The sequence below is a fragment of the Mustela nigripes genome, chromosome 10 (genome assembly GCF_022355385.1).
Source record: "Mustela nigripes isolate SB6536 chromosome 10, MUSNIG.SB6536, whole genome shotgun sequence".
Lineage (NCBI taxonomy): Eukaryota > Metazoa > Chordata > Mammalia > Carnivora > Mustelidae > Mustela > Mustela nigripes.
This window is the reverse complement of record NC_081566.1, coordinates 27,666,652-27,689,772: the sequence shown is the minus strand read 5'-3', so window position 1 is coordinate 27,689,772 and position 23,121 is coordinate 27,666,652. Positions and strand designations below refer to the sequence as shown.

Below are 23,121 nucleotides of genomic sequence, written 5' to 3'. Positions count from 1 at the left end.
CTCTTTTCTTTCTTTCTTAAGACTTCAGTTAGAGGTGCTGAGTGGCTCAGTGGGTGAGCCACTCAGTGGCTCTGTCTTCGGCTCAGGGCATGATCTCAGGGTCCTGGGATCCTGGAATCGAGCCCTGCTTTGGGCTCTCTGCTCAGTGGGGAGCCTGCCTTCCCCTCTCTGCCTGCTGCTCTGCCTACTTGTGATCTCTCTCTCTCTATCCAATAAATAAATAAAATCTCTTTTTTAAGCATTTATTTCTTTTTTTCTTTTCTTTTTTTTTTTTTTTTAATTTTTTATTTCTTTTCAGCGTAACAGTATTCATTGTTTTTGCACCGGACCCAGTGCTCCATGCAATCCGTGCCCTCTCTAATACCCACCACCTGGTTCCCCCAACCTCCTACCCCCTGCCCCTTCAAAACCCTCAGAAAGGAGTTGAGGGAAATTGGAAGGGGGGGTGAACCATGAGAAACTATAGACTCTGAAAAATAAATAAAATCTTAAAAAAAAATACTTCAGTTATTTGAGAAAGAGAGCAAGAGAGAGCACAAGTAGGGGTGGGAGATACAGAGGGACAGGGGCAAGCAGACTCCCCTCTGAGCAGGGAGCCCCACTCGGGGCTTGATTCTAGGACCCTGGGACCACAACCTGAGCCAAAGGCAGATGCTTAGCTGACTGAGCCACCCAGGTGCCTCTCTTGAAGTTTTTTTCTTATTGTAGCTTGTTTAATTTAAGTAGGATTTAGGTTTACATTTTAGATTTTTTCACTGTTGGGGAAGGAGAAATCCCTGTCTTTTAGTTTCAGTTCTAGCTATTCCTTTTCCTGTGAGAACCTTTTAAAATGGGTAAAGCCACTGTCCTCACATTGTCCTGTCTCCCAGCCACCTACTTCCACCTCCCTTCTGTCAAAATTGCCCTAATTCCATCAGCGACCGCTCAGTGACATTCAGTGGCTCTTCACCCCTTGATTTCTCTGGTATTTTTGTTAGAAATAATATCTTCCCTTTGAAATTCTCACTGGACAGTTTTGGAATAGTAAAAGTTCTTATATGCCTAGATTGTTTCAAGAAAACATGCCTCTTGGGGCGCCTGGGTGGCTCAGTGGGTTGAGCTGCTGCCTTTGGCTCAGGTCATGATCTCAGGGTCCTGGGATCGAGTCCCGCATCGGGCTCTCTGCTCAGCAGGGAGCCTGCTTCCCTCTCTCTCTCTCTGCCTGCCTCTCCATCTACTTATGATTTCTCTCTGTCAAATAAATAAATAAAATCTTTATAAAAAAAAAAAAAAGAAAACATGCCTCTTTTAAAGGTGAGTAGATGAATACATGGCAGCTCGATGATCTTATTAAAATGTTAGCATGTTTGCTTTTAAAAAAGCATTTTTGGGGGGCACCTGGGTGGTTCAGTGGGTTAAAGCCTCTGCCTTCAGCTCAGGTCGTGATCTCAGGGTCCTGGGATCGAGCCCCCCATTGGGGGGGGGCTCTGCTCAGCAGGGAGTCTGCTTTCTCCTCTCTCTCTGCCTGCCTCTCTGCCTACTTGCATTGTCTGTCAAATAAATAAATAAAGTCTTTTAAAAAAAAAACATTTTTTTTTTGCTTAGACTTAGAAGTTGATCATATTAATTTAATTTTATAAATCTGTTCACTTATTTATCTAAAATATATTGAATGTCTTCTTTGTGCCAGGCACTGTTCTATATACTTGGGGTGCTAAAATAAAGAAGACAGAGATTCTTGCCCTTCTGGAGTTTATATTTATTAAACTTTTTTAATAAATAAAATTTAATAATAAAAATTACTTATATTTATTAAAAACTACCTGATAACCATACATTTAGTATATATCTGCTTTATATATGACTTCTTGAATAATTAGATGCCTCTTGTTTCCAGTACATGGTTCAACACATGTAACAACTAGTTGTCTATTCCTAGGTCTCTTGATCGCTGCAGTTTATGTTTTATTCAAGCAATGGTCATATATAGTTATTAATAGGTAGTTTTATCTGAAACATTGAAAGCAGTGATTATTTCTATAAATTGCTATTTCATTTCAGTCCTCCCTGGTCATAGATGTATACTAGTAGTATTTGGCTTAATATCCTTTACTGTCCCTTATGCATTAGGGTGCTGTATGCATTTTAATTACTGTATGATTACTAGGATAATCAGTAAATTAGAGCTGTTAATCATGTAGTGTTATGAATTACCTAGTTCTTTTTAAATGCCAGTCTATAACGATAAATAGAGCCTAGGTTTTTAAGAGAGGAGAAAAGACTTTTTTCCATAATGCTTGGCCAGACAGATGGCTGGGAGTCAGCTAGAAGCGGAAATGTCGATTGAGCTGAATCATACTGTGGTAAAATGTTCATTAGGGTTGTATGTATGCATATGTAGGAAAGGATACTCCAAATATAAAATCTTTTTAAGTTTTTTTTTTTTTTTTAATTTATTTGACAGAGATCACAAATAGGCAGAGAGGCAGAGAGAGAGGAGGAAGCAGGCTCCCTGCTGAGCAGAGAGCCCAATTCGGGGCTTGATCCCAGGACCCTGGGACCATACCTGAGCTGAAAGCAGAGGCTTTAACCCACTGAGCCACCCAGGTGCCCCTAAAATCTTTTTTTAAGTCATTATACAAAATTATATTTGCCAGCAGTATTGGAAATGTATAGTAGTACAACAAGTGAGTGTTAGGAAGCTGTGTGTGGTCTAGGCTGAATAGAACTTGTGGCTGTGGAGATAGGGAGAAGTGCATGGAATTTGGAAAGGTCAGGAAAAAATGCATTAGCCTTGTTGATGGATCTCTAAAGGGCAGAGAATAATGCCAACAGTAATTCCTAGGTTTCTAATTTGGATAGATTGTGGTGATAGTCACTGAGATAGGATACCCTGGAGAGCAAGGTTTAGTAAGAAAATGTGGATTGAGATTTGGACATGTTGATTCTGAGGTGCCTTTGAGCCTGTGAAACTCCAAACACACGGGCATGGGTGAAAACACTCCGAGATGAGAGAAACAAGAGAAGTAGACCACTGAGGAAAGTGTGAAGAGAGTATCCACAAGACTTGGGAGGTTCACAGAGGAGAAACAATAGCAGTGGGGTCTGAGAGGGGGAAGAGAGAGGGCTTTGTCCTTGAAGCCAAAGGAAGCAAAGTGGTCAACAGTGAGAGGTTTGAAAAATGCCCCTTGAACTTAGTGACATGGAGAGAGGTCATGTATTACTTCAGTGAAAACTAAGCACAGATGCAGAAGCCATGCTGAGCTGAGTTAAGGAGGAAATAGAGGTAATGACTATTTAACAACTCGAGAGAAATCTGTTGTTGTAAGGTAGGAGACAGTATGACAGCCAGAGGATTATGTGGAGTTGAGGAAAGGTTTCTTTTACATGGGAGGTGTGTTTTGGAGGTTTTTTTGTATTTTTTTTTTTAAAGATTTTATTTATTTATTTGACAGACAGAAATCACAAGTCGGCAGAGAGGCAGGTAGAGAGAGAGGAAGGGAAGCAGGCTCCCCGCTGAGCAGAGAGCCCGACGGGGGGTTCGATCCCAGGACCCTGGGATCATGACCTGGGCGGAAGGCAGAGGCTTAACCCACTGAGCCACCCAGGTGCCCCTGTTTGGGAGTTTTAATAGTTGTGCGTACACTGATGACTTACTGATCTATATAACATGAAGCATATGATATATTTAATTACTTTGCTATTGTGGTTATATAATGGGACTTAAAATTCAGAATATTTTACTTTAATTTCAGAGGAAATGAGCTTTGACCTTCGTTTTTAGTTAATTCCGTTTTCAGATAATTCTCATTTTTAGTTAATTCAGTTTTTTACCCTAAGATTATAGAAACTCAGATACCCTCAAACAACATATGTTTTTCCTATTCAAAAGTATAATCAGAACCAAATAACTTGTAAGACGGATCATTTTATGACTGATCCTGGCTCTCTTGTGGCGCAATATTCTTTTGCTAATATTATACTCAATTAGATAGCAAAGAAGAGGCAGGTGGAACAAGATTAAAGATGTTAGTTTACTCAGGTGTAAGTCTTCTTGAGAATAATACTCAGAAGAAATTTTGTGGCGCATATTTAGCTTTGTTTTTACAAACTAAAGTTGTATTTTAGTTTAAATCCATGAGAGAAATTTAAAGAATTGAGATGACTTTTTTGGGTGTATATGATTATAAAAGAATTTAAGATCATTGTGAATATTTCAAACAGCAGAGGAAAATAAAAAGTAATTTCCCTGTCAATTCTGTTACACATTTTGAGGTATATTCTTCTTATATACTTTTCTTATGCAGATTGAAATCAGATTTCAAAATATTATGGGTTAGAGAAAGAGAGAAAGCAAGAGAGGGAAGGAGAGAGAGAATGAACATATATCTAAAATAATACTGTAGGGGTGCCTGGGTGGCTCAATAGTTAAGCATCTGCCTTCAGCTCAACTCAGGTCATGATCCCAAGGTCCTGCGATCGATCCCTCATCCAACTCCTGGCTAGGCGGGAAGCCTGCTTCTCCTTTTCTGACTCCCCCTGCTTGTTTTCCCTCTCTTGCTGTGTCTCTCTTTGTCAAATAAATAAATAAAATCTTTAAAAAATAAATAAAATAAAATAATACTACATATAAAATTTTGAGAGCGGGAGAGAGAGAGTATGTAAATTTAAAATTATATATACTGTTTTGAAACTTGCTTTTTTTCACTCAGCAGCATAACTCTGGTCCCTAATGTGCAATAGTGTTTTAAATGTATAAGCTCTACCTCCTTTCATTTCATTTTGCTCCAAGCCCATCAGTATCACCAGTTTAGGTTCTCTAACTCAGCAATATAAAAGTTTTCTTTGAAAAGGCCAAAAGAAAGCAGAATAGATATACACTTGATGGTTTATTAAAAATATTAATGGGATGAGTTTACTTGAGCTTTAAAGTTATAGGAGTTATAACAGTTTTTCAAAATGACCAGATTATGACTGAATGGGAAAAGAATGGAACATATTTTCAGAGGAAGGACCTGCTAAAACTGAGGTCTGGGCTAGAGATGGAAGAGTGTATATAAGCTAGGTAAGTTGGTGAAGTAGATGGGAGGCCAGTTTTAGAAAATAGACGTATTGATTCTATGACCTTTAAGACTAAAACTTGAAATCAGAGTCTGAATGTTATATCAAACCAGAATACATCGCCAAGATTTGAAGCCCAGATGGTAGCACCAGAGTCAGTTCTTAGAGATCAGAACTGAGCAACAAATACAAATAGAAAATCTGAGCAAAGGGGCATAAAATGTAGTTCCAGGTTCAAGTTAGGCACCAGGAAAACATGGAGGAATGTAAATTACATTCACAAGACTGGGAATTGCAAGTCACTTTCTTGTTCAGTTGGGCAGATTATTTTAGTAGCATACTTCCTATGTCATCATTGACTTCATGACAAAAAATATTTGCCTTTGTTTCATTTCTAAATACCCTTGGCTGATAAGTCTGTGCTACTCCCCTAGCAGGGTGGAGTTGAATAGGTTTTGTGGGAAAGTTTTAGGTCCTTCATTTAGGGAGTACTTTGGGTCAGGACGTAGGCATATAGTCAAGACATGTTAGGCTGTGATCCACTTTCTGCATCCCGTTCCCCCATCCCCTGCTGTACCCTGCCACTAGCCAACTTACCCTATGTTCATGTCAAGGGATTCAGATGGTTCTTTTTATGCCTTGAAATGCTTCCCAGAAATACATAATTAACACATTCATTTTTGTGAATAAGTTCATAGAATGATTTAAAAAAAAAAAGTAAAAAAGAGAAAGTAGAAACTTTTCTTGACAGAAGAATAACACGGTTCACCAACAGAGAAAAGATGGGGCTGAGGAACCACGTCCGTGACATCTCTGAGCAACTGATGGCATTTCATGCCTCTTTCCCAGTTTTTCTCTCAACCCAGGTTTACATTTTTTATGTAAATTCATTAATGTAACTCATAACCACAGTGGTGATGAAGGGAGTATGAGTGGTTCGTTTTCTTGTGTTCTTAGGCACAGTAACCTTGGTGCACGACCGAAGGGGCTGTCCACTCTGGTGAAGAGCGGTGTCCCCGAAGCCCTGAGGGCAGAAGTGTGGCAGTTATTAGCAGGCTGCCACGACAACCAGGCAATGCTGGATAGATACCGACTTCTTATCACAAAGGTAGGAAGCTTTTTTCATATTCTTCTCATTGGACAGTATATTAAGTAAATACTGTTTTCATAGCTGCATTAAGTCGTAAATGTTTTGAACTTCTTTAAAAACCGCTTTAGTGTTGTGCAGTGAATGGTTCTGCCTTTTGTTCTGAGCACTTGTTGTGGATAGTGGTAAATAATGCCTTGGCTTTCCTTTTTTCATTGAAGTGGAAGATATTTATATTTCAAGTGTTTTCAGTGAAGCTTTCTTACTGAGTGAAATTTGTATACAGTTATGTTTGTACACAGTATAATTATACTGTAGTGTAATTTAAAAATCAAATTAACTTAAAATGAAATTAAAAGGCCTTCTGTGAGATGTGGTATATATACACAATGGAATACTATGCAGCCATCAAAAGAAATGAAATCTTGCCATTTGCAACAACATGGATGGAACTAGAGCGTATCATGCTTAGCGAAATAAGTCAAGCAGAGAAAGACAACTATCATATGATCTCCCTGATATGAGGAAGTGGTGATGCAACATGGAGGCTTAAGTGGGTAGAAGAATAAATGAAACAAGATGGGATTGGGAGGGAGACAAACCATAAGTGACTCTTAATCTCACAAAACAAACTGAGGGTTGCCGGGGGGAGGGGGTTTGGGAGAAGGGGGTGGGATTATGGACATTGGGGAGGGTATGTGATTTGGTGAGTGCTGTGAAGTATGTAAACCTGGTGATTCACAGACCTGTACCCCTGGGGATAAAAATATATGTTTATAAAAAATACAAAATTAAATAAATAAATAAATAAATAAATAAATAAAAATAAAAGAATAAAAAAAAAAAAAAAAAAAAAAAAAAGGCCTTCTGTGCTTATATAACCTTACACTTAAATGATGTAGATAGTTAGTTGCCCAGATCCTTATTCTATCAGGAGCCCCCGCTTCCAATGTAAATTCCTGTGTTTATGTCCAAAGAGCAGATTGTAGAGCATATGTAAAGGTAGTCCTCAGCTCTAGAGTCTCCTCTTAAGTCTCACCTCCTGATTTCTTAATCTGCTCTAAATCATGGATGTAAACATCTCTCTTCATAAATGAGATACTTTAATAACCAAGACTTTGTTCCTCAGGATTTATCAACTTTTCATATTCTTTAGTCCCTGTAATTCCTTCTTCTCTTCCTTCCCTCTGTTCCTCCCTCCCTTCCACAGATACTTCCTGAATGCCTAAATTCACCCATTGCTAAATTCAGATTTTTTTAAAAAGCTTTATCATTTTTATGATTAGTGTTTTCTGCAGTGGAATATGCAAGGTGATCCATTGATATATGTGTGTGGGAGGGGGAATTCCTCAAGTTCCATTTGTATTTTTAAATTTCAACACAAAGGATATTGAGCTATCCTCATATTTGCTGTGCCGTGATACTGAGACCTCAGTAAGTCGTCGGGTCCAATGGCTACTTGTCCCATGTGATTTAGGAGTGACCTGAAGGAAGAAAGGGCTTGCACACTTTGGGAAGGAATACCAGTGGTGCTCACACTCGTGTATGCGCTTTCATGATGTTCTAGTTTTCTTACAGTTTGTATGGGCTCTTATGTGGATTTAAAGGTTGCCTAGTTTTAACTTAACCCCCACAGGGTATATGAGTGGTTTAAAGAGGTTGCTATCACAGGATGTTACATATTAAGATACTAAAAATGACAACAGAAAACAAACACACTAATCAGTCCCTTCAAGTAAGAATTAATGTTTTCTAAAGGATGACAAAGCAACTATTCTAGAAATAAACTCATGTTCTAGAGAAGGACATTTGAAACATTTGGCAGTGTAAACATCACTATGTGATTTTGTCGCACTAAAAGCTACATGTGTTATAAAACTCAACATCTTAAAAACCTGGAATCAGAAATTTCAGATGTGTTTAAAACTTGTACAAATAGTTGTAGAAAATTTGGAACTGACTGTTAAAATATAAAAATAAAACACCTTCTGGTTTAATGATATGAAATCATTTGAGGGGCGCCTGGCTGGCTTAGTTGGCAGAGCATGTGACTCTTGATCTCAGGGTTGTGAGCTCAAGCCTCATGTGGGGTATAGAGATTACTTAAAAAAATAAAATCTTTGGGCGCCTGGGTGGCTCAGTGGGTTAAGCCACTGTCTTTGGCTCAGGTCATGATCTCAGAGTCCTGAGATCAAGTCCTGCATCGGGCTCTCTGCTCAGCAGGGAGCCTGCTTCCTCCTCTCTCTCTCTCTGCCTGCCTTTCTGCCTACTTGTGATCTCTCTCTGTCAAATAAATAAATAAATAATTTTAAAAAAATCTTTTTTTTTTTTAAGGAAAAAACTCGTTTGAGAAAATGAGTAATTTCCTAACCACATTTCAGCAAAATGATTAATGGCTGTGACTAAAAAAAAAAAATGATGCTCCTCTATTAGGGTCTCTGCATCTCTGTCAGTCTTTTTCAGATATGATAATGATTAAACCATGAACTAAGAAAACTGATTTTGAAACAAGTTTGAAATTGTTTTTTCATAAACTGATAAAACAGCATATGAAAAAGTAAGTCATGTTGTATGATTTCTGTTTACATGAAATGTTCAGAATAGGCCAATGCGTAGAGACAGAAGGTAGGCTAATGGTTGCTGGTGGCTGAAGGATGGAAGGTTTGGGAGTGGCTGCTCCCAGATATGGGTTGCTTTTTGGGGTGATGGATATATTCTGGAATTTTATAGTGGTCATAATTGTACAATATTGTGAATATACCAAAAACCACTGAACTATATACCTTAAAATGGTAAATTTTATGTGAAGTTTCTCTCAACAAAAATTGCACAAAATTAAACATTTTTAAATGAGCCATATTCAATATTGAATAATATTTTTGTGTAGCATAAATTTTTCATTGGTTTTATCTTTTTTTATATCCTACCTACATTTCTATGCTTTATAGGATCTATATTATACAGTAGCACTTATGCATAATAAAAATTAATAAAATAAATATATATGTGTTGCAAGTTTCTGCCCAGAAAAGTTTTTATTAATGGAGATAACTGAGAAGAAGTGTCCAGAGACCATAACTCTGGTGTCAGAACACTTTTTAATATAAATAACAAATTGTGTCCTTTTAATGGCTGCTTATAGGATAGCAGCTACTACCATATCCCTTTCTCTACTAAGAGGCTTTTAAGATTCATATCTTTTAGGATTTCAGACTTTGGGAGAAAAGTTAAGAATAGTCTCCCATGATGTTATTTATGAACTTCCGACAATACAGTGTAAGTCATATACATGATAAATCTTTACCATATATACTAAGCACCATGGTAATTTTGAATACATAATTGTGGGAAGGAGTTTAAGATCAAGAGACAGAATGGCCAAAAATGTTTTCATTGAATAAAATATTTTGAGAACTCTCACTCTGGGATCTGGCTGCGATTTACTTTCTGCATGTGAAGACTGGAGGGAGGCAAGAGCATGTTATTTTTTTCTGGCAGTAGTAGACAGATCCCTGGGCCTCGCCAGTTGTGAGCCTTTGCATCTGCCTCCAGGCTCTCCATACTGAATCACCTGCCTCTGTTCTGTAGTTGCTGTTTCCTGCAGTTTCCTAATTTGAGAAGCAATAGCCATCCCTACTTCTCTGGATTGTAGTGGTGGTGGCAAACCCAGAAGCTAGCAGTGGTGTCCCCAGTCTTCTGGTCTTCCAGCTCTTTCAGTGCTTAAGTATTTAAGTTCTTCCATTAAATCTCTTCGAAATACTTAGAGCAGGTTCTCTTTCCCTGACTGAAATCTGTCTGATGTACTTGACACATGCTTGTCATCTTGTTGTCACAAAATGGCTACTCTGCATCTAATATTGTGTTTAGAAAAGAAGAAAAACAAAGACTGTCAAACTGGACTTTAAGGGAACAGGCCTCCAGGCTACCAAGTCTGCCTGGGACTTCTAACTCCAGCTGCAAGTTTGGGGGTCCAGAGAGCCACTCTTATTTCATACTAGCTTAGCTACAAATTTGGGGGTCCCTGTAGATACTCTCTAGGAGTATAACAAAATGTTATACTCACAACTATAGTTTTTTTTTTTATAGCAAAACAATACAAACCAGAATCAGCCAAAGGAAGAGATATATAGAGTAGAGTCTAGGACTGAGAGGATAGGACGCTGGCATCATCCTCAGGGACATATTATCCTTCCTGCATCAGTGTGTAGTAGTACGCACTTAAGAATCACCAACACAGGAAGCTCACCAAGCTTTGGACTCCAGAATTTTTATTGGGGTTTCTTTTCATTGGCATGATTGATTGAATCATCACCCTCCTGGTTGAATTCAATCTTTACTTCTCTGTTCTCCCCTCTCCCAAAGTTGGGCTGATATCATCTGGCTCAATACCCCTAACCACATGGTTGGGCTTTCCTGGCTTGGCTAGCCTCCATGCTGAGTCCTCTTTTTAACACAAACTGTCTAGAGCTCACTGTGAGTTGCCTCCTCCGCATAAACTATCAGATATGGTTGGAAGAGCCAACCACAGATGGAAAAAAGACACTCATACCATTTGGGAGAGGCCAGGGGCTTAAAGGTTTTCTCCCATAAGCTTGAATTGAGGCTGGACCTCTCTTCAGCATATCTGAATCAAGTCTGTGGCTCCCCACCTTTTTAAAGATCCATTTATTTATTTTAGAGAGAGAAAGAGAGTGCATGTGAGTGGGGGTAGGAGCAGAAGGAGAGGGAGAGGAAGAGGGAAAGAATCCCAGGCAGACTTTGCAGTGAGTGTGGAGCCTGACCTGGGCCTTGCTGTCATGACCCGTGAGATCACAACCCATAAGATCATGATCAGAGCCAAAACCAAGAGTCGGATGCTCAGCAGACTGAGCTAGGTGCCCCTGTATGTTGCCCTTTTAAAGAGCTTTCCCTTAAAGTTTCAACAACAACTTTTACTTATTCTTTTTGACCAGAATTTTGTTACATGGCTACTATCTCCCTGGGAAGTTGGGATTTTTTTTTTTTTAAGATAGGTACGTTGCTTCTCTCCTCTACCCACTGAATATGGGTTTATTAATAATGATGAAAAGAGAAAATAGAGATTGGGTAGATACCCACTTTTCTCTGCTACAGTTGCCTGTTAATAGAGGCAATAGTTGATATCTGTTATGGAATAATTTTTTATAAAAATTAAGCTTAGTAGTTTGTTTATTTTAGAATGGCAAGTGTTTAAAAATTGCCACTGGAGGTTGACTAACAATGTAGAATCTAAGATACTTTAATAAATTATTCCATGTTCAGTTTATACATTTATGGCTACATAAAATTTTTAATGTTATTTCTGTTGTTAACAGTAAAATTTATCAAAACAACATTTTCATACAAACAGTATAGAAATGTGGTTTTGATAATGTTCCTTCTTTATTCAGGCTCTCGAGGTATAACATTTCTGTGAGGACATACAGTGGTATATTTAGTTTCATGGTCTTCCTTCTAATAAGAGATAATAAACGATGCATGTCAGTATCTTAAAAAACAAATTTGTCCTTTTTCTGTGTTTAAGGGTAGAAATTAGCCAGCAAGTGCCTAGAGCAGAAAACATATGTATGTACTTTGATGGTGAATACATAAAAGCTTACCAGCCATTCTGTAGAAAAAACACGAACACCCAGAAGAGTTTCAGTAAAAAGTGCTTCCAGTATTTGGTACTTGTTTGTCATGGTTTGGCAGTTTGTAGTGTCTTCTTTGGTCCAGTTAATTTTTCATGTCTTATCAAGGAAATGGCAATATTTCAAGGCCAGTTAATGAAGTGGTTCAGCTTAAACAAATAGTTGCTTTATGAAAACCTTACCAAGGACCTAAGATTATGTAAGGAAGGAATGTGAGTATTTACAGAAAACTTACTGAAGGTTCAGCTTCTCTGAAAAGTAGTCTGTTGGGGCACCTGGCTGGTTCAGTTGGTGGAGCCTGCAATTCTTGATCTTGGGGTTGTGAGTTTGAGCCCCATGTTGGATGTAGAGATTGCTTAGAAATAAAATCGTTAAGAAGAAAGAAAGAAAAGAAAGAGAAAAAGTAGTCTGTTTCTCCTTCAGTTCTATAGTAGTGGTGTGGTAGTTCAGAATTTGAAGCAACAAATCACATTCTGAAGCATTCTTTTCAGGTGTAGTGTCATTCAGCCATCGGGCTGAATCCAGCCACAATACGCTTTGTGTGACCTTCAGTACATTGAGAGTAGTATGTGTGATTCAAGCTTGTACTTTCTGTTTGACCATAGACTCACTGCTCTTTATTATTTACTTTCTGTTCTTCACGCATTGCAATGCATGAATGGCCCTCAAATATATTTGATTTTGTGGTTACCACATGAACCATTGCCTCAGAGGAGGAAGTTATTCCAGTGTGCTTTTCATTGGTTAATATCTTGTTTGACTACTTTGCATTATATTCTTTAACTTCATCCATGTCATTGCAAATGGCAAGATTTCATTCATTTTTATGGCTGAATATATATTCCATATACCACCCCCACATCATCTTTATCTATTTATCTGTTGATGGACACTTGGGCTGCTTCCATTGGTTGGATGTTGTAAACGAAGCTGTAATAAACATGAGGGTACATGTATCCCTTTGAATTAGTGTTTTTGTATTTCTTGAGTAAATATCCAGTAGTGTGATTCCTGGATCTTTGGGTATTTCTATTTTAAACTTTCTTCATACTGTTTTCCTCAGTGGCTGGACCAGTTTGCATTCCCACCTGCCAGCAGTGCAAGGGGGTTCCTTTTTCTCCACATCCTTGCCAACATCTGTTGTTTTTTGTGGTGTTGATTTTAGTTTTTCTGACAGAAGTGAGATGATATCTCATTGTATTTTTTTTTTAATTTTTAAATGTTTAATTATTTTATTAACATATATTATACCCCCAGGGGTACAAGTCTGTGATTCGCCACGTTTACACACTTCACAGCACTCTCCATAGCACATACCCTCCCCAATGTCCATAACCAAACCACCCTCTCCCTCCCAACCCCCGCCCCGGCCACCCACAGTTTGTATTGTGTGATTAAGAGTCTCTTATGGTTTGTCTCCCTTCTGATCCCATCTTGTTTCATTTATTCTTTTCCTACCCCCCAAACCCCCTACGTTGCATCTCCACTTCCTCATATCAGGGAGATCATATGATAGTTGTCTTTCTCAGATTGACTCATTTTGGTAAGCATAATACCCTCTAGTTCCATCCACATCATTGCAAATGGAAGATTTCATTTCTTTGGATGGCTGCATAGTATTCCTTTATATATATATATACACCACATCTTCTTTATCCATTCATCTGTTGATGGACATCTAGGTTTTTCCATAGTTTGGCTATTGTGGACATTGCTGCTATAAACATTTGGGTGCATGTGCCCCTTCGGTTACTACATTTGCATCTTTAGGGTAAATACCCAGCAGTGCAATTGCTGGGTCATAGGGTAGCTCTATTTTCAACTTTTTGAGGAACCTCCATGGTGTTTTCCAGAGTGGCTGCACCAGCTTGCATTCCCTCCAACAGTGCAGGAGGGTTCCCCTTTCTCCGCATCCTCACCAGCATCTGTCATTTCCTGACTTGTTTATTTTAGCCATTCTGACTGGTGTGGGGTGATATCTCATTGTGGTTTTGATTTGTATTTCTCTGATGCTTAGTGATGTGGAGCACTTTTTCATGTGTCTGTTGGCCATCTGGATATCTTCTTTGCAGAAATGTTTGTTCGTGTCCTCTGCCCATTTCTTGATTGGATTATTAGACACCCCCCCACCCAAAACCCTCAGATTGTTTCTCAGAGTCCATGAATCCCTCATGATTCATCTCCCCTTCCAATTTCCCTCAACTCCCTTCTCCTCTCCATTTCCCTATGTCATTGTAGTTTTGGTTTGCATTTCCCTGATGATGAGTGATGTTGAGCGTCTTTTGATTTGTCTGCTGGCCCCATCTGTATGTCTTCTTTGGAGAAACGTCTGTTCATGTCTTCTGCCCATTTTTAGTGGATTAGTTTTTGGGTGTTGAGTTGTATAAGTTCTTTATAAATTTGGATACTAACCCTTTATCAGATATGCCATTTGCAAATGTCTTCTCTCATTCCATAGATTGCCTTTAGTTTTGTTGATTGTTTCCTTCGCCTTGCAGAAACTTTTTATTTTGATATAGTTCCAATAGTTTATTTTTGTTTTTATTTTCCTTGCCCCAGGAGACATATCTAGAAAAATGTTGCTATGGCCAATGTCAGAGAAATTGCTGCCTATCTTCTCTTCAAAGATTTTTATGGTTTCAGGTTCACATTTAGGTCTTTAATCCATTTTGAGTTTACTTTTGTGTATTTTTGTTTATTTTGTGAAAAAAAGAGGTCCCGTTTCATTTTTTTGCTTGTTGCTGTCCATTTTCCCCTACACCATTTGTTGAAGAGACCATCTTTTTCCCATTTTGTATGTATTCCTCCTTTGTTGATGATAAACTGACCATATAACTGTGGGTTTACTTCTTGGGTTTCTGTTCTATCCCATTGAGCTCTTTGTCTATTTTTATGGCAGTACTGTACTGTTTTAATTACTACCAGTTTGTAATATAACTTGAAATCTGGAATTGTGATACCTCCAGTTTTGTTTTTCTTTTTCAAGATTGCTTTGGCTATTCAAGGTCTGTTGTGGTTCCATACAAATTTTAAGATTGTTTGTTCTAGTTCTGTGAAAAATGCTATTGGTATTTTGATAGGGATTGCAGTAAATGTATAGATGGCTTTGGGTAGGGTAGACATTTTAACAATATTTGTTCTTTCAACCCTTAAACATGGAATGTCTTTCCATTTCTTTGTGTCATCTTGAATTTCTTTCTTCAGTGTTTTATAGTTTTCAGAGAAAGGTCTTTTACCTGCCATTGAGTTATTTTTTTTTCTTCCCCAAACTGTAAGCCTTATGTTATGTGAGGTTATGTATGTATGTATGTGTATGTATGTATATATATTAGTATAGTATGAAGCAGTATCTCTCCCCATCAGGAGTCTTACCTATTTGGGGACAGCTATAACCATTGAGCTAATTTGAGCACCAGGTCTTGGTATACTAGCTTCCATGTTTTTCCCAGAGAATAGGTAGGAATCACTAGGAATTACTGGCATAATTCTGCAAATGCCAGTGGGGTGTAAGATTAAATTACCCTGAATCTTTTAGCTTGTAGCTAGAGAGTAATATTGACTAGAGAAGCGTGGGAGTACAGTGTAGAAGAATCACACTTACTGCTCCTGTTTTTATAATGTAATCTACAGAAAATAAAGCTTTACACATCTTTTTGACTGGTAGGAAATGTAATGGGACCAAAAATTTAAAAAGGATGAAAAACTCTAGTCTAGATTCACCAGATGAACCAGGACAAAAGCTGCAAACAAACTGATAACCCTAATCTGATGCCAGAGACTAAGCAGGGCCAGTCAGAAGTGCTGTTACATCTGAATCATGAAGAATTATGTTGACTCTACTGCTAGCATCCAAAGGAGCTTTCAGACACAACCTGTCTTGGTGAAAGTGGTTGCTTCGCCTTAGGAAATGTTGGTGCTCACCATGGAGGGAGACCTTGGGTTCAGATTTCAAGTTCTGCTGTCTACTAGTTTGTGACCTGGAGCTAAGTTCCTTAATTATCCTCACTTTCAATTCCCTCATGTATGTAATGGTCTTAATCTGTATCTTCTGGAATGGTTGGGAGGATTCAATTAGATAACCCACATAAAGCACTCAGAGCATGCCTCACACATGGTTAAGCATGCATTAGGGTTAGGCATGAGGAAAGTGACAAAGCAGTATATGCTTCAGTGAGTGGCACAGAAAAGTACCTGGGAGAAACAGAGATTACAGTGGGTTCTTGAGATCTATGAAGGTTTCAGGACATCCATCTGAGAAAAGAGAAAGAAGCAAAACAAGATGTGTAACACCCTGTTATCTACTTGTGCAACTAATTCTTTCCTTAACTGATCAAACATTAAGATGTCTTTGTGTTCGACACTATGCTAGGTACTAGAGGTATAAAAACAGTAATGCTTATACCTACCCTTATAGAAGTTAACAGTCCGGTGGCAGAGGCAGTCAAGAAAGCAGAGAATGGTGATAACATGGTAAGTGCTGGGACAGAATTCTGAGCCAAGTGTTAAGGGAGCAGAATGGAGCAGCCAACTTTGCCTCGGAGGCAATGAATAGGAAAGTATATTTAGGCTGAGGCAGTGCCAAGCTTAAAGACGGAGTTGTGAAAGGTCCTGCCACGGTCAGGTTGTGGGAAGTGCAGCATGACTCATGGGAGTGCTCTAGACTATAAACTCTCCATAAGGAGTGTGTCTGGATTTTGCTTACGGCTGTAGTCTTAGCATTCAGCACTAGGACTGCCCCTTTAGCTGATGCTAAAAAAACACTTGCTGAGGGAATTAATGGAGCGTGTGGGTATTACAGAGTGATGGGTATTATGTCTAGTGCTTTCTTATGTTCTTTCCATGTAAGTCTGACTACTTTGGTGATGCAGTTCTTGTTTTTACCATTGAGGAAAAAGGAGGTATGGAGAGATAAAGAGACACACAGTTACTAAATAGCAGAATCAATTTTGAACCCATAAAATAGAAGACTCTAAAAGAGAAATGAAAGGGATAGGGCATTCCTACTTTTTGTCTTTTAAAGATCCTTTGGAAGGAAGAACTCTTTCTCTGTATTTTTCTCATTGTTCACCATTAAAGGTAATAAAAGGCTAAAGAAGAAAGAGCAGTACTATCCCTTTCCTCTGCTTTTTACTATTCATTGTATGGAAATGAAGTTTATAAACAAGGTATTACTCGGTTTTTATCAGGAAACATGTATAAACCTTACAAGTGGTAGAAAAGATCTAAATAGTACTTTATAGAATCAGTAATAGAAAAGTTCTAAAATACCTAACCTCGAGCCATTCCTTTTAATTGAGCTTTTACAGTCTATCTTTAAAAAAAAAAAAATTCACTCCTTGCGTCATTGATCCATTTATTTTAGAGAGCAAGCACGAGTGAGGGAGGCCAGAGGGAGAAGTAAGGGGAGAGGCAGACTCCCTGATAAGCATGGAGCTCAACTTGGGGCTCAGTTCCAGAACTCTTGAGATCACAACCTGAGCCAAAATCACTCAACTAACTGAGCCACCCAGGTGCCTCTGCACAGTCTATCCTAAAGTGGCCTGAGGCTTCAGCCATTGTCTGCTGCTGCATGATTTCTACCAGAGGCTGAGGACATCAGCCCTGTTTTTGGATCAGTGGCAGACTTGTACCACATATTACTGAAGTTATTCCTTATAATTGATATTTCTTATAATTCCTGTGAAGTTAGCATTCTTCATCATTTTGAGGTGATCTAAAAAGACAAGAGAGGATTATGACCGTAATTCCCCTGTGTGATCAAGCAGGACTGAATTTAGAGCTTCTGAACTGAGGATTAGGTCTTAATATGTGGCTTGAGGAGTCACTGAGTAATGATTACATTTTCACATATTTAACAACCATTTGAGATGGGGGAGGTTGTGTGTGTTTAGGGCAACTTGAATTTTATGTTGTTTTACAGAACTGTAAGTGTAATTTTCAAAAAGATTTTATTTATTTATTTGAAAGAGAGAGGGAGTATGATGGGTGGGGGGAGGAGCAGATGGGGAAGAAGAGGTAGAATCTTAAGCTTATTCCATGCTGAGCTGGGAGCCCAATGCAGGGCTTGATCTCATGACCCTGAGATTATGACCTGAGCCGAACGAGGAGTCAGATGCTTAACCCACTGAGCCACCCGGGTGCCCTGTATGTATAATTTCAGTAATTACAAGACATGTATGGTATAGTTTATCAGTCAAGTCTGCTGATTATTATTTGCATAACATAGCAAATACTGGATCATGGTCTGTGCTCTTTTATAGAGTATATCATACTTTACACTTTGTTAATGGATGAGCTTTCAGAAATAACCTCATCACAAACCATTTACTACCACCACTTGAATGCTTGTGTTTTTTTTTTTCCTGAATGAATCTTCTATTCAAAAAATGCATATGTGTGTGTATGTGTACATATGAACACATACAATTTCTTTTTAAAGGATTTAAGTTCCAGTGCTAGATTGATCTAGATTTGCATATCACCCCTCCCACATATTAATTTATGATCTTGAAAAATTATCCCAACTTCCTAAGCCTCAGTTGCATCATCTGTAAAGCAGGGTTAATAGTAATGCCTGCTGGTATTGTTGTGGTAATTAAATAAGGTGGTGAAGTGCTTGGCACATAATAAGTATTCAAGATTAGCTTCTACTGTTTTTACCAATATGATGTTACATCATGAACGTTGTTAACAGTGGTAGTGGGTATTGATGTTGGTCTGTATTTCTACTTTCACATGTATGTTAGACTATGTGTTTTAGACTACTTCTAGTCACATAATTTTCACAAGAGCACATGGTGTAAATAATAGCTGTGATGGAATTGAAAAAAAAATGTTTTTAGAAGTATGAAGTATCAGACTTGTCTTTTCTGGTTTTTTTTTTTCTTTTTTTCCTGGTTGCTGAATATCGTGGAATATTTCATTCCTAAAACTTGACTTTGTAGTGATTTATTATTTTAGTGATTATGCATATTTGAGTATATCATAAAGTCAAATGATGTTCTCTAAAAATCACTCCTAATGATTGTCTGATTATAATCAAGACTGCAAATCAGGTATTAGTCTCATTCACCTAGTAACTCATTTGTTCACCGAGCAACTCTTTATTGAGCAACTTTTATGGGCCAGGCTTTCTGTGGTTTCTAGGGCTATGTAGATGAAAAGGGTTCATACCCTTGACTCATGTAGCCTAGGGAAAGGCAATTCTGTGCATGAATAGATTGAGTGTATTATGATACAGATTATAAGAGATATCTCAGTCAAGTGTGTGGCATACAAGAGAGGTAGTCTCAGCTCTGCTTGGATGAGTCAGGGAAGAGTTCACAAGGAAGAGGATGTCTGAGGTGGGAATTAACTGGCTGAGCAGGATAAGAGAAGGGAATGCAGTAGAGAACAGGCTTACGTAATGATTCAGCTGTCAGTGACTTGGCTTGTGCAAGGAGCCTTCACAAGTGAAATCAGTGTGCTCCTTCCTTTCCTCACTCCCCACCCCTGTTGACCACGCGCTCTTCATGGGTCAGTGCTTGTCCCCCTGTTAAACGGGAATAAAGTAATAAAGTTTATTCACGTATATAAATACGTGAAGTGAAAAACTTCAGAAAATATGTAATATCAAAATGGTACAAGAGGATATTTAATTGGTTACTTAAGGTTAATGTAATAGAACTTTAACAAGTAATATTATAGATATTTGAGTACTTATTGTATGCTGGGTACAGTGCTAGGATGGCAGTGCATATTAACTTTTACAATCAGTGAACTGAAAAAATACTATCTTGGCTGAATATAAAACAGTATAAGCTTGCAAAGTAGAAGTCTGATTTTATAAAGTACAGAGAGCGTGTGCTCAAACTTCTATCAGCGAGTTAAAAGGGCAGTAGTTGCAAATAACATTTTGGTAGTTGCTGCCAAAAATCTCCTTTGGAATATAAATAAAAAACAACTGTGTGACTGGCCTGTTTTGAGATTCTGCAAGTTCTCTACTTTCTTGAGCATTATGTGGACATTTATTCCTGTCAAGTTATTGGTACTGCTCAGAGTAAAGCCTGTCTTCTCTCTATTCTCCGGTGTATTATTGTAGCAGATGGCTTTTAATAAAACATGTAGGTAAAGAAAATTTTTACTCTATTTAGTGGAACATACTGTAATTGTAATTACTGGACAGTCTCAAGAGGAGACGTTTAAATTGGTATTTTTCTTATGATTGAGTACCATTTAGAGAATATTTCATTGAAAAGTCAAGTAATGGTATCAATTAAAATTTCTTTTATTTGATACGGTTTCACAACTAAGTTAAACCCTGTACATCATTTAACCAGGTAGTTGTTTGCTTTTTCTTTACATGGTTTATTTTTTAAAAATTCAATGCTGTACGTTAGGGAACACTCAACAGTAGAATTCATCGAGAGGCAGGGCGCTGTTTAATTACACGGCTGCTCTGTTCTCTGTCATCACCTTGTCTAGTTGTAGGAAATGAGCTTTTTGATAGAATGGGGTTATTCCAGCTGGGTCTGTATCATTGGTATGTATAAAAGCCATAGGCTCTTGTACTGAATGGTATATTACTGATATAGCCACAAAATTTACAAAAATTACTCCAGAAAATTTATAATTTTTAAAATGTACTAACCCACAAAATAAGATGGGCAAACAGAATAAACAATATTCACTGTATTGTAATGTAAGTGCCTTGAACAGGTAGATGCCAGAAGATCTTTGTTAAAGGAAATCAAGAATTATTGAAAAAGATTCTTTAAATGTACATTATTTTCTCTTTTCTTGTGTAGTAAATGCAGGGGTTTCTGACCACATAATTGTACCTTGCTTATTATTACTTTTTCACAGCATCATTTTTATCAAACTTTCTTTCTCCTCTAGGGTCTTTCATTTTTTATGATACCTGTATTGACACTTGCATATATCAAAACTACAATTTATATGTGAATCTGAGATGCACTCAAAGTCTTTCCCCCAGCATTGACATTTTTCTGTAAAAATTTTAAAATGTATTTGTACTTTTATGTACTTAAGTGACAATGTTCTATTTCTAGTAACAGATAATGTTTTGTCTTTGCTATCCTTTAAACTTCGTAAATAGTTTCCAGGTAAATTAAGGAACAGGTGATTTTCTGATGTTACCTTTATTTTCATGTCATGGAGTTAGTGAAGGAGTACACTGTTTTGAGGGAAGTCTTTGGGTTATTGAACATAGATCATTCAGTGGCATAAAAGTAGTATTATTACAGCTTTAGAATTAAGGATAAGAGGAAAATTGATACTTTTCCTAAATCATGCGAACTTTCAAAAGTCTGGGATTATAGTATTACTCCTGGATCCCATTTCATAATAACTTTTTTAAATAATAATTTTGTTAATCTTATCTGCACATGTTTCTAGAGCATATTTCTATTTTATTGGGTAATGTGGTATAATGAGTTTACCCCAGGGTTTTTGTATTGACTTCCTTTTTCATTCAAATTTATGTTTACATCTCTTTTCCGTTAATTAGTATCAGGGTTTTAAAAAAGTGTGAGACATCTCTCTGATATGAGGAATTTGAGAGGCAGGGTGGATTGGGAGTGAGACAAACCATAAGAGACTCTTAATCTCACAGTACAAACTGAGGGCAGCGGAGAGGGGTAGGGAGAGGTGTTTGGGTTATGAACGTTGGGGAGGGTATGTGCTATGGTGAGTGCTGTGAAGTGTGTAAGTCTGACAATTCACAGACCTGTATCCCTGGGGCAAATAATACATTATATGTTAATTTTTTAAAAAAGTGTGAGACAATAGATATGAGACAGCTACCAAACCACCACCCCCATATTACACATTTCTTGTCATATTTTTCTAACAGTTAACAGTTTCATGTTGTAGGTTCTTGTTTGATTACTTTCTGAATTTCTCAGTATCTTTATCCTTTTGTGTTTTGTTATAGTTTATATTTGTCTCTCCATCATTTCTTCCATCTGTAACCTGCCTCCTTTTCTTAACTGTCCATAATGTAGCTCTAAAAGGTGGTTTTCATTATTTGGAATTTTATATTTGCTGGGTTTCATTTTCCTTGTGAATTTCTCAGTTTAGGCTGCTTGTTAGTTGCATGGCTTTTAGTTGATTTTTTAAACTGACAAGACAACAGACTGTGTTATCATAGAGAAACTGTCATTTTGTTTCTCCAAACGAAATATGCTTTGTATCCCCAGAGCCTGGCACTAGCCTTGAGTATAAACATTTGTTGAGTGACTACATGAGTTGAAGTATAGGTCAGTGCTCCATGATTTAAAAAATAGGAGGGGTTAATTGATTATGGTATTACAATTAAATAATTATATTAGAAGTTAAGAATGTTTGTTTTGGGGGCACCTGGGTCGCTCATTTGTTAAGCACCTGCCTTCGGCTCAGGTCATGATCCTAGGGTTCTGGGATCTAGCCCCACACTGGGCTCCCTTCTTCTCCCTCTCCTGCTCCCCCAGCTTGTGTTCCCTCTCCCGCTCTCTCTCTCGGTCAAATAAATAAGTAATCTTAAAAAAAAAAAAAAAAAGAATGTTAGTATGTTAGTGTTTGTTTTGGGAGGGGTTTTGTTTTGTTTTGTTTTTTAATAGAATGCTTCAAGTTATAAACCGGAGCTGATTAACTGAAGTCTCACTTTTTTCATCACATTTAATGAGTAGCTCTTAGGGACCAGATGCAAGACTAGTCATTGAAAAGTTGTCATCATAATTTATTCAGTATTTTCATTGTAAGTAAAATAATTACTCTTTTAAGCTTATGTAGTACATATGTAATTGTTAATATGCATACACAAAGACCCCAAAATATGACACAGAATATATCTCCTATTGCAAACTCATATCCTAGTTTCTACTTCCTTCTCCCCATTAATAGAAAAATGAAACATTATTATAGGCCTTAGAAAAATTCAGTTTCTCTGAGAAATTCTTGAGCTTCTTCCAGAAGATACTAGATAAATACCATGTTGGAGATATGATTGATACTGCAAATTTTTTCAGACTTTAAAGCTTTATTCCATAAATTGGCTTTTGATTTAATTAATATATTCATTACACAGACTGCTTCAAAATAAGTATTATAATTAATATGTTGCTATTTGAAAAGAATAATTACTCCATAGCTATTTTATTATTATTCTCATTTGGTTGTTTTTTTCTATTAAATCTTTACTTTTTCTAGATTCACAATTTTTTTTTTTTTAATCTTTTTTTTTTTTTTTTTTAAAGATTTTATTTATTTATTTGACAGAGAGAAATCACAAGCAGGCAGAGAGGCAGGCAGAGAGAGAGAGAGAGGAGGAAGCGGGCTCTCTGCTCAGCAGGGAGCCTGCTTCCTCCT

General features: G+C 37.5%; 1 protein-coding gene across 4 annotated transcripts in view; it reads left to right on the top strand.

The window, feature by feature from the left end:
• RABGAP1L (RAB GTPase activating protein 1 like) overlaps window positions 1-23,121 on the top strand; it is a 769,947-nt gene that overhangs the window by 221,842 nt on the left and 524,984 nt on the right. For all 4 annotated transcript variants that reach the window (XM_059412860.1, XM_059412861.1, XM_059412863.1 and 1 more), the window contains exon 13: window positions 5,998-6,148. In XM_059412860.1, the coding sequence (XP_059268843.1) occupies window positions 5,998-6,148 (151 nt within the window). The remainder of the gene's footprint in view (window positions 1-5,997; window positions 6,149-23,121) is intronic.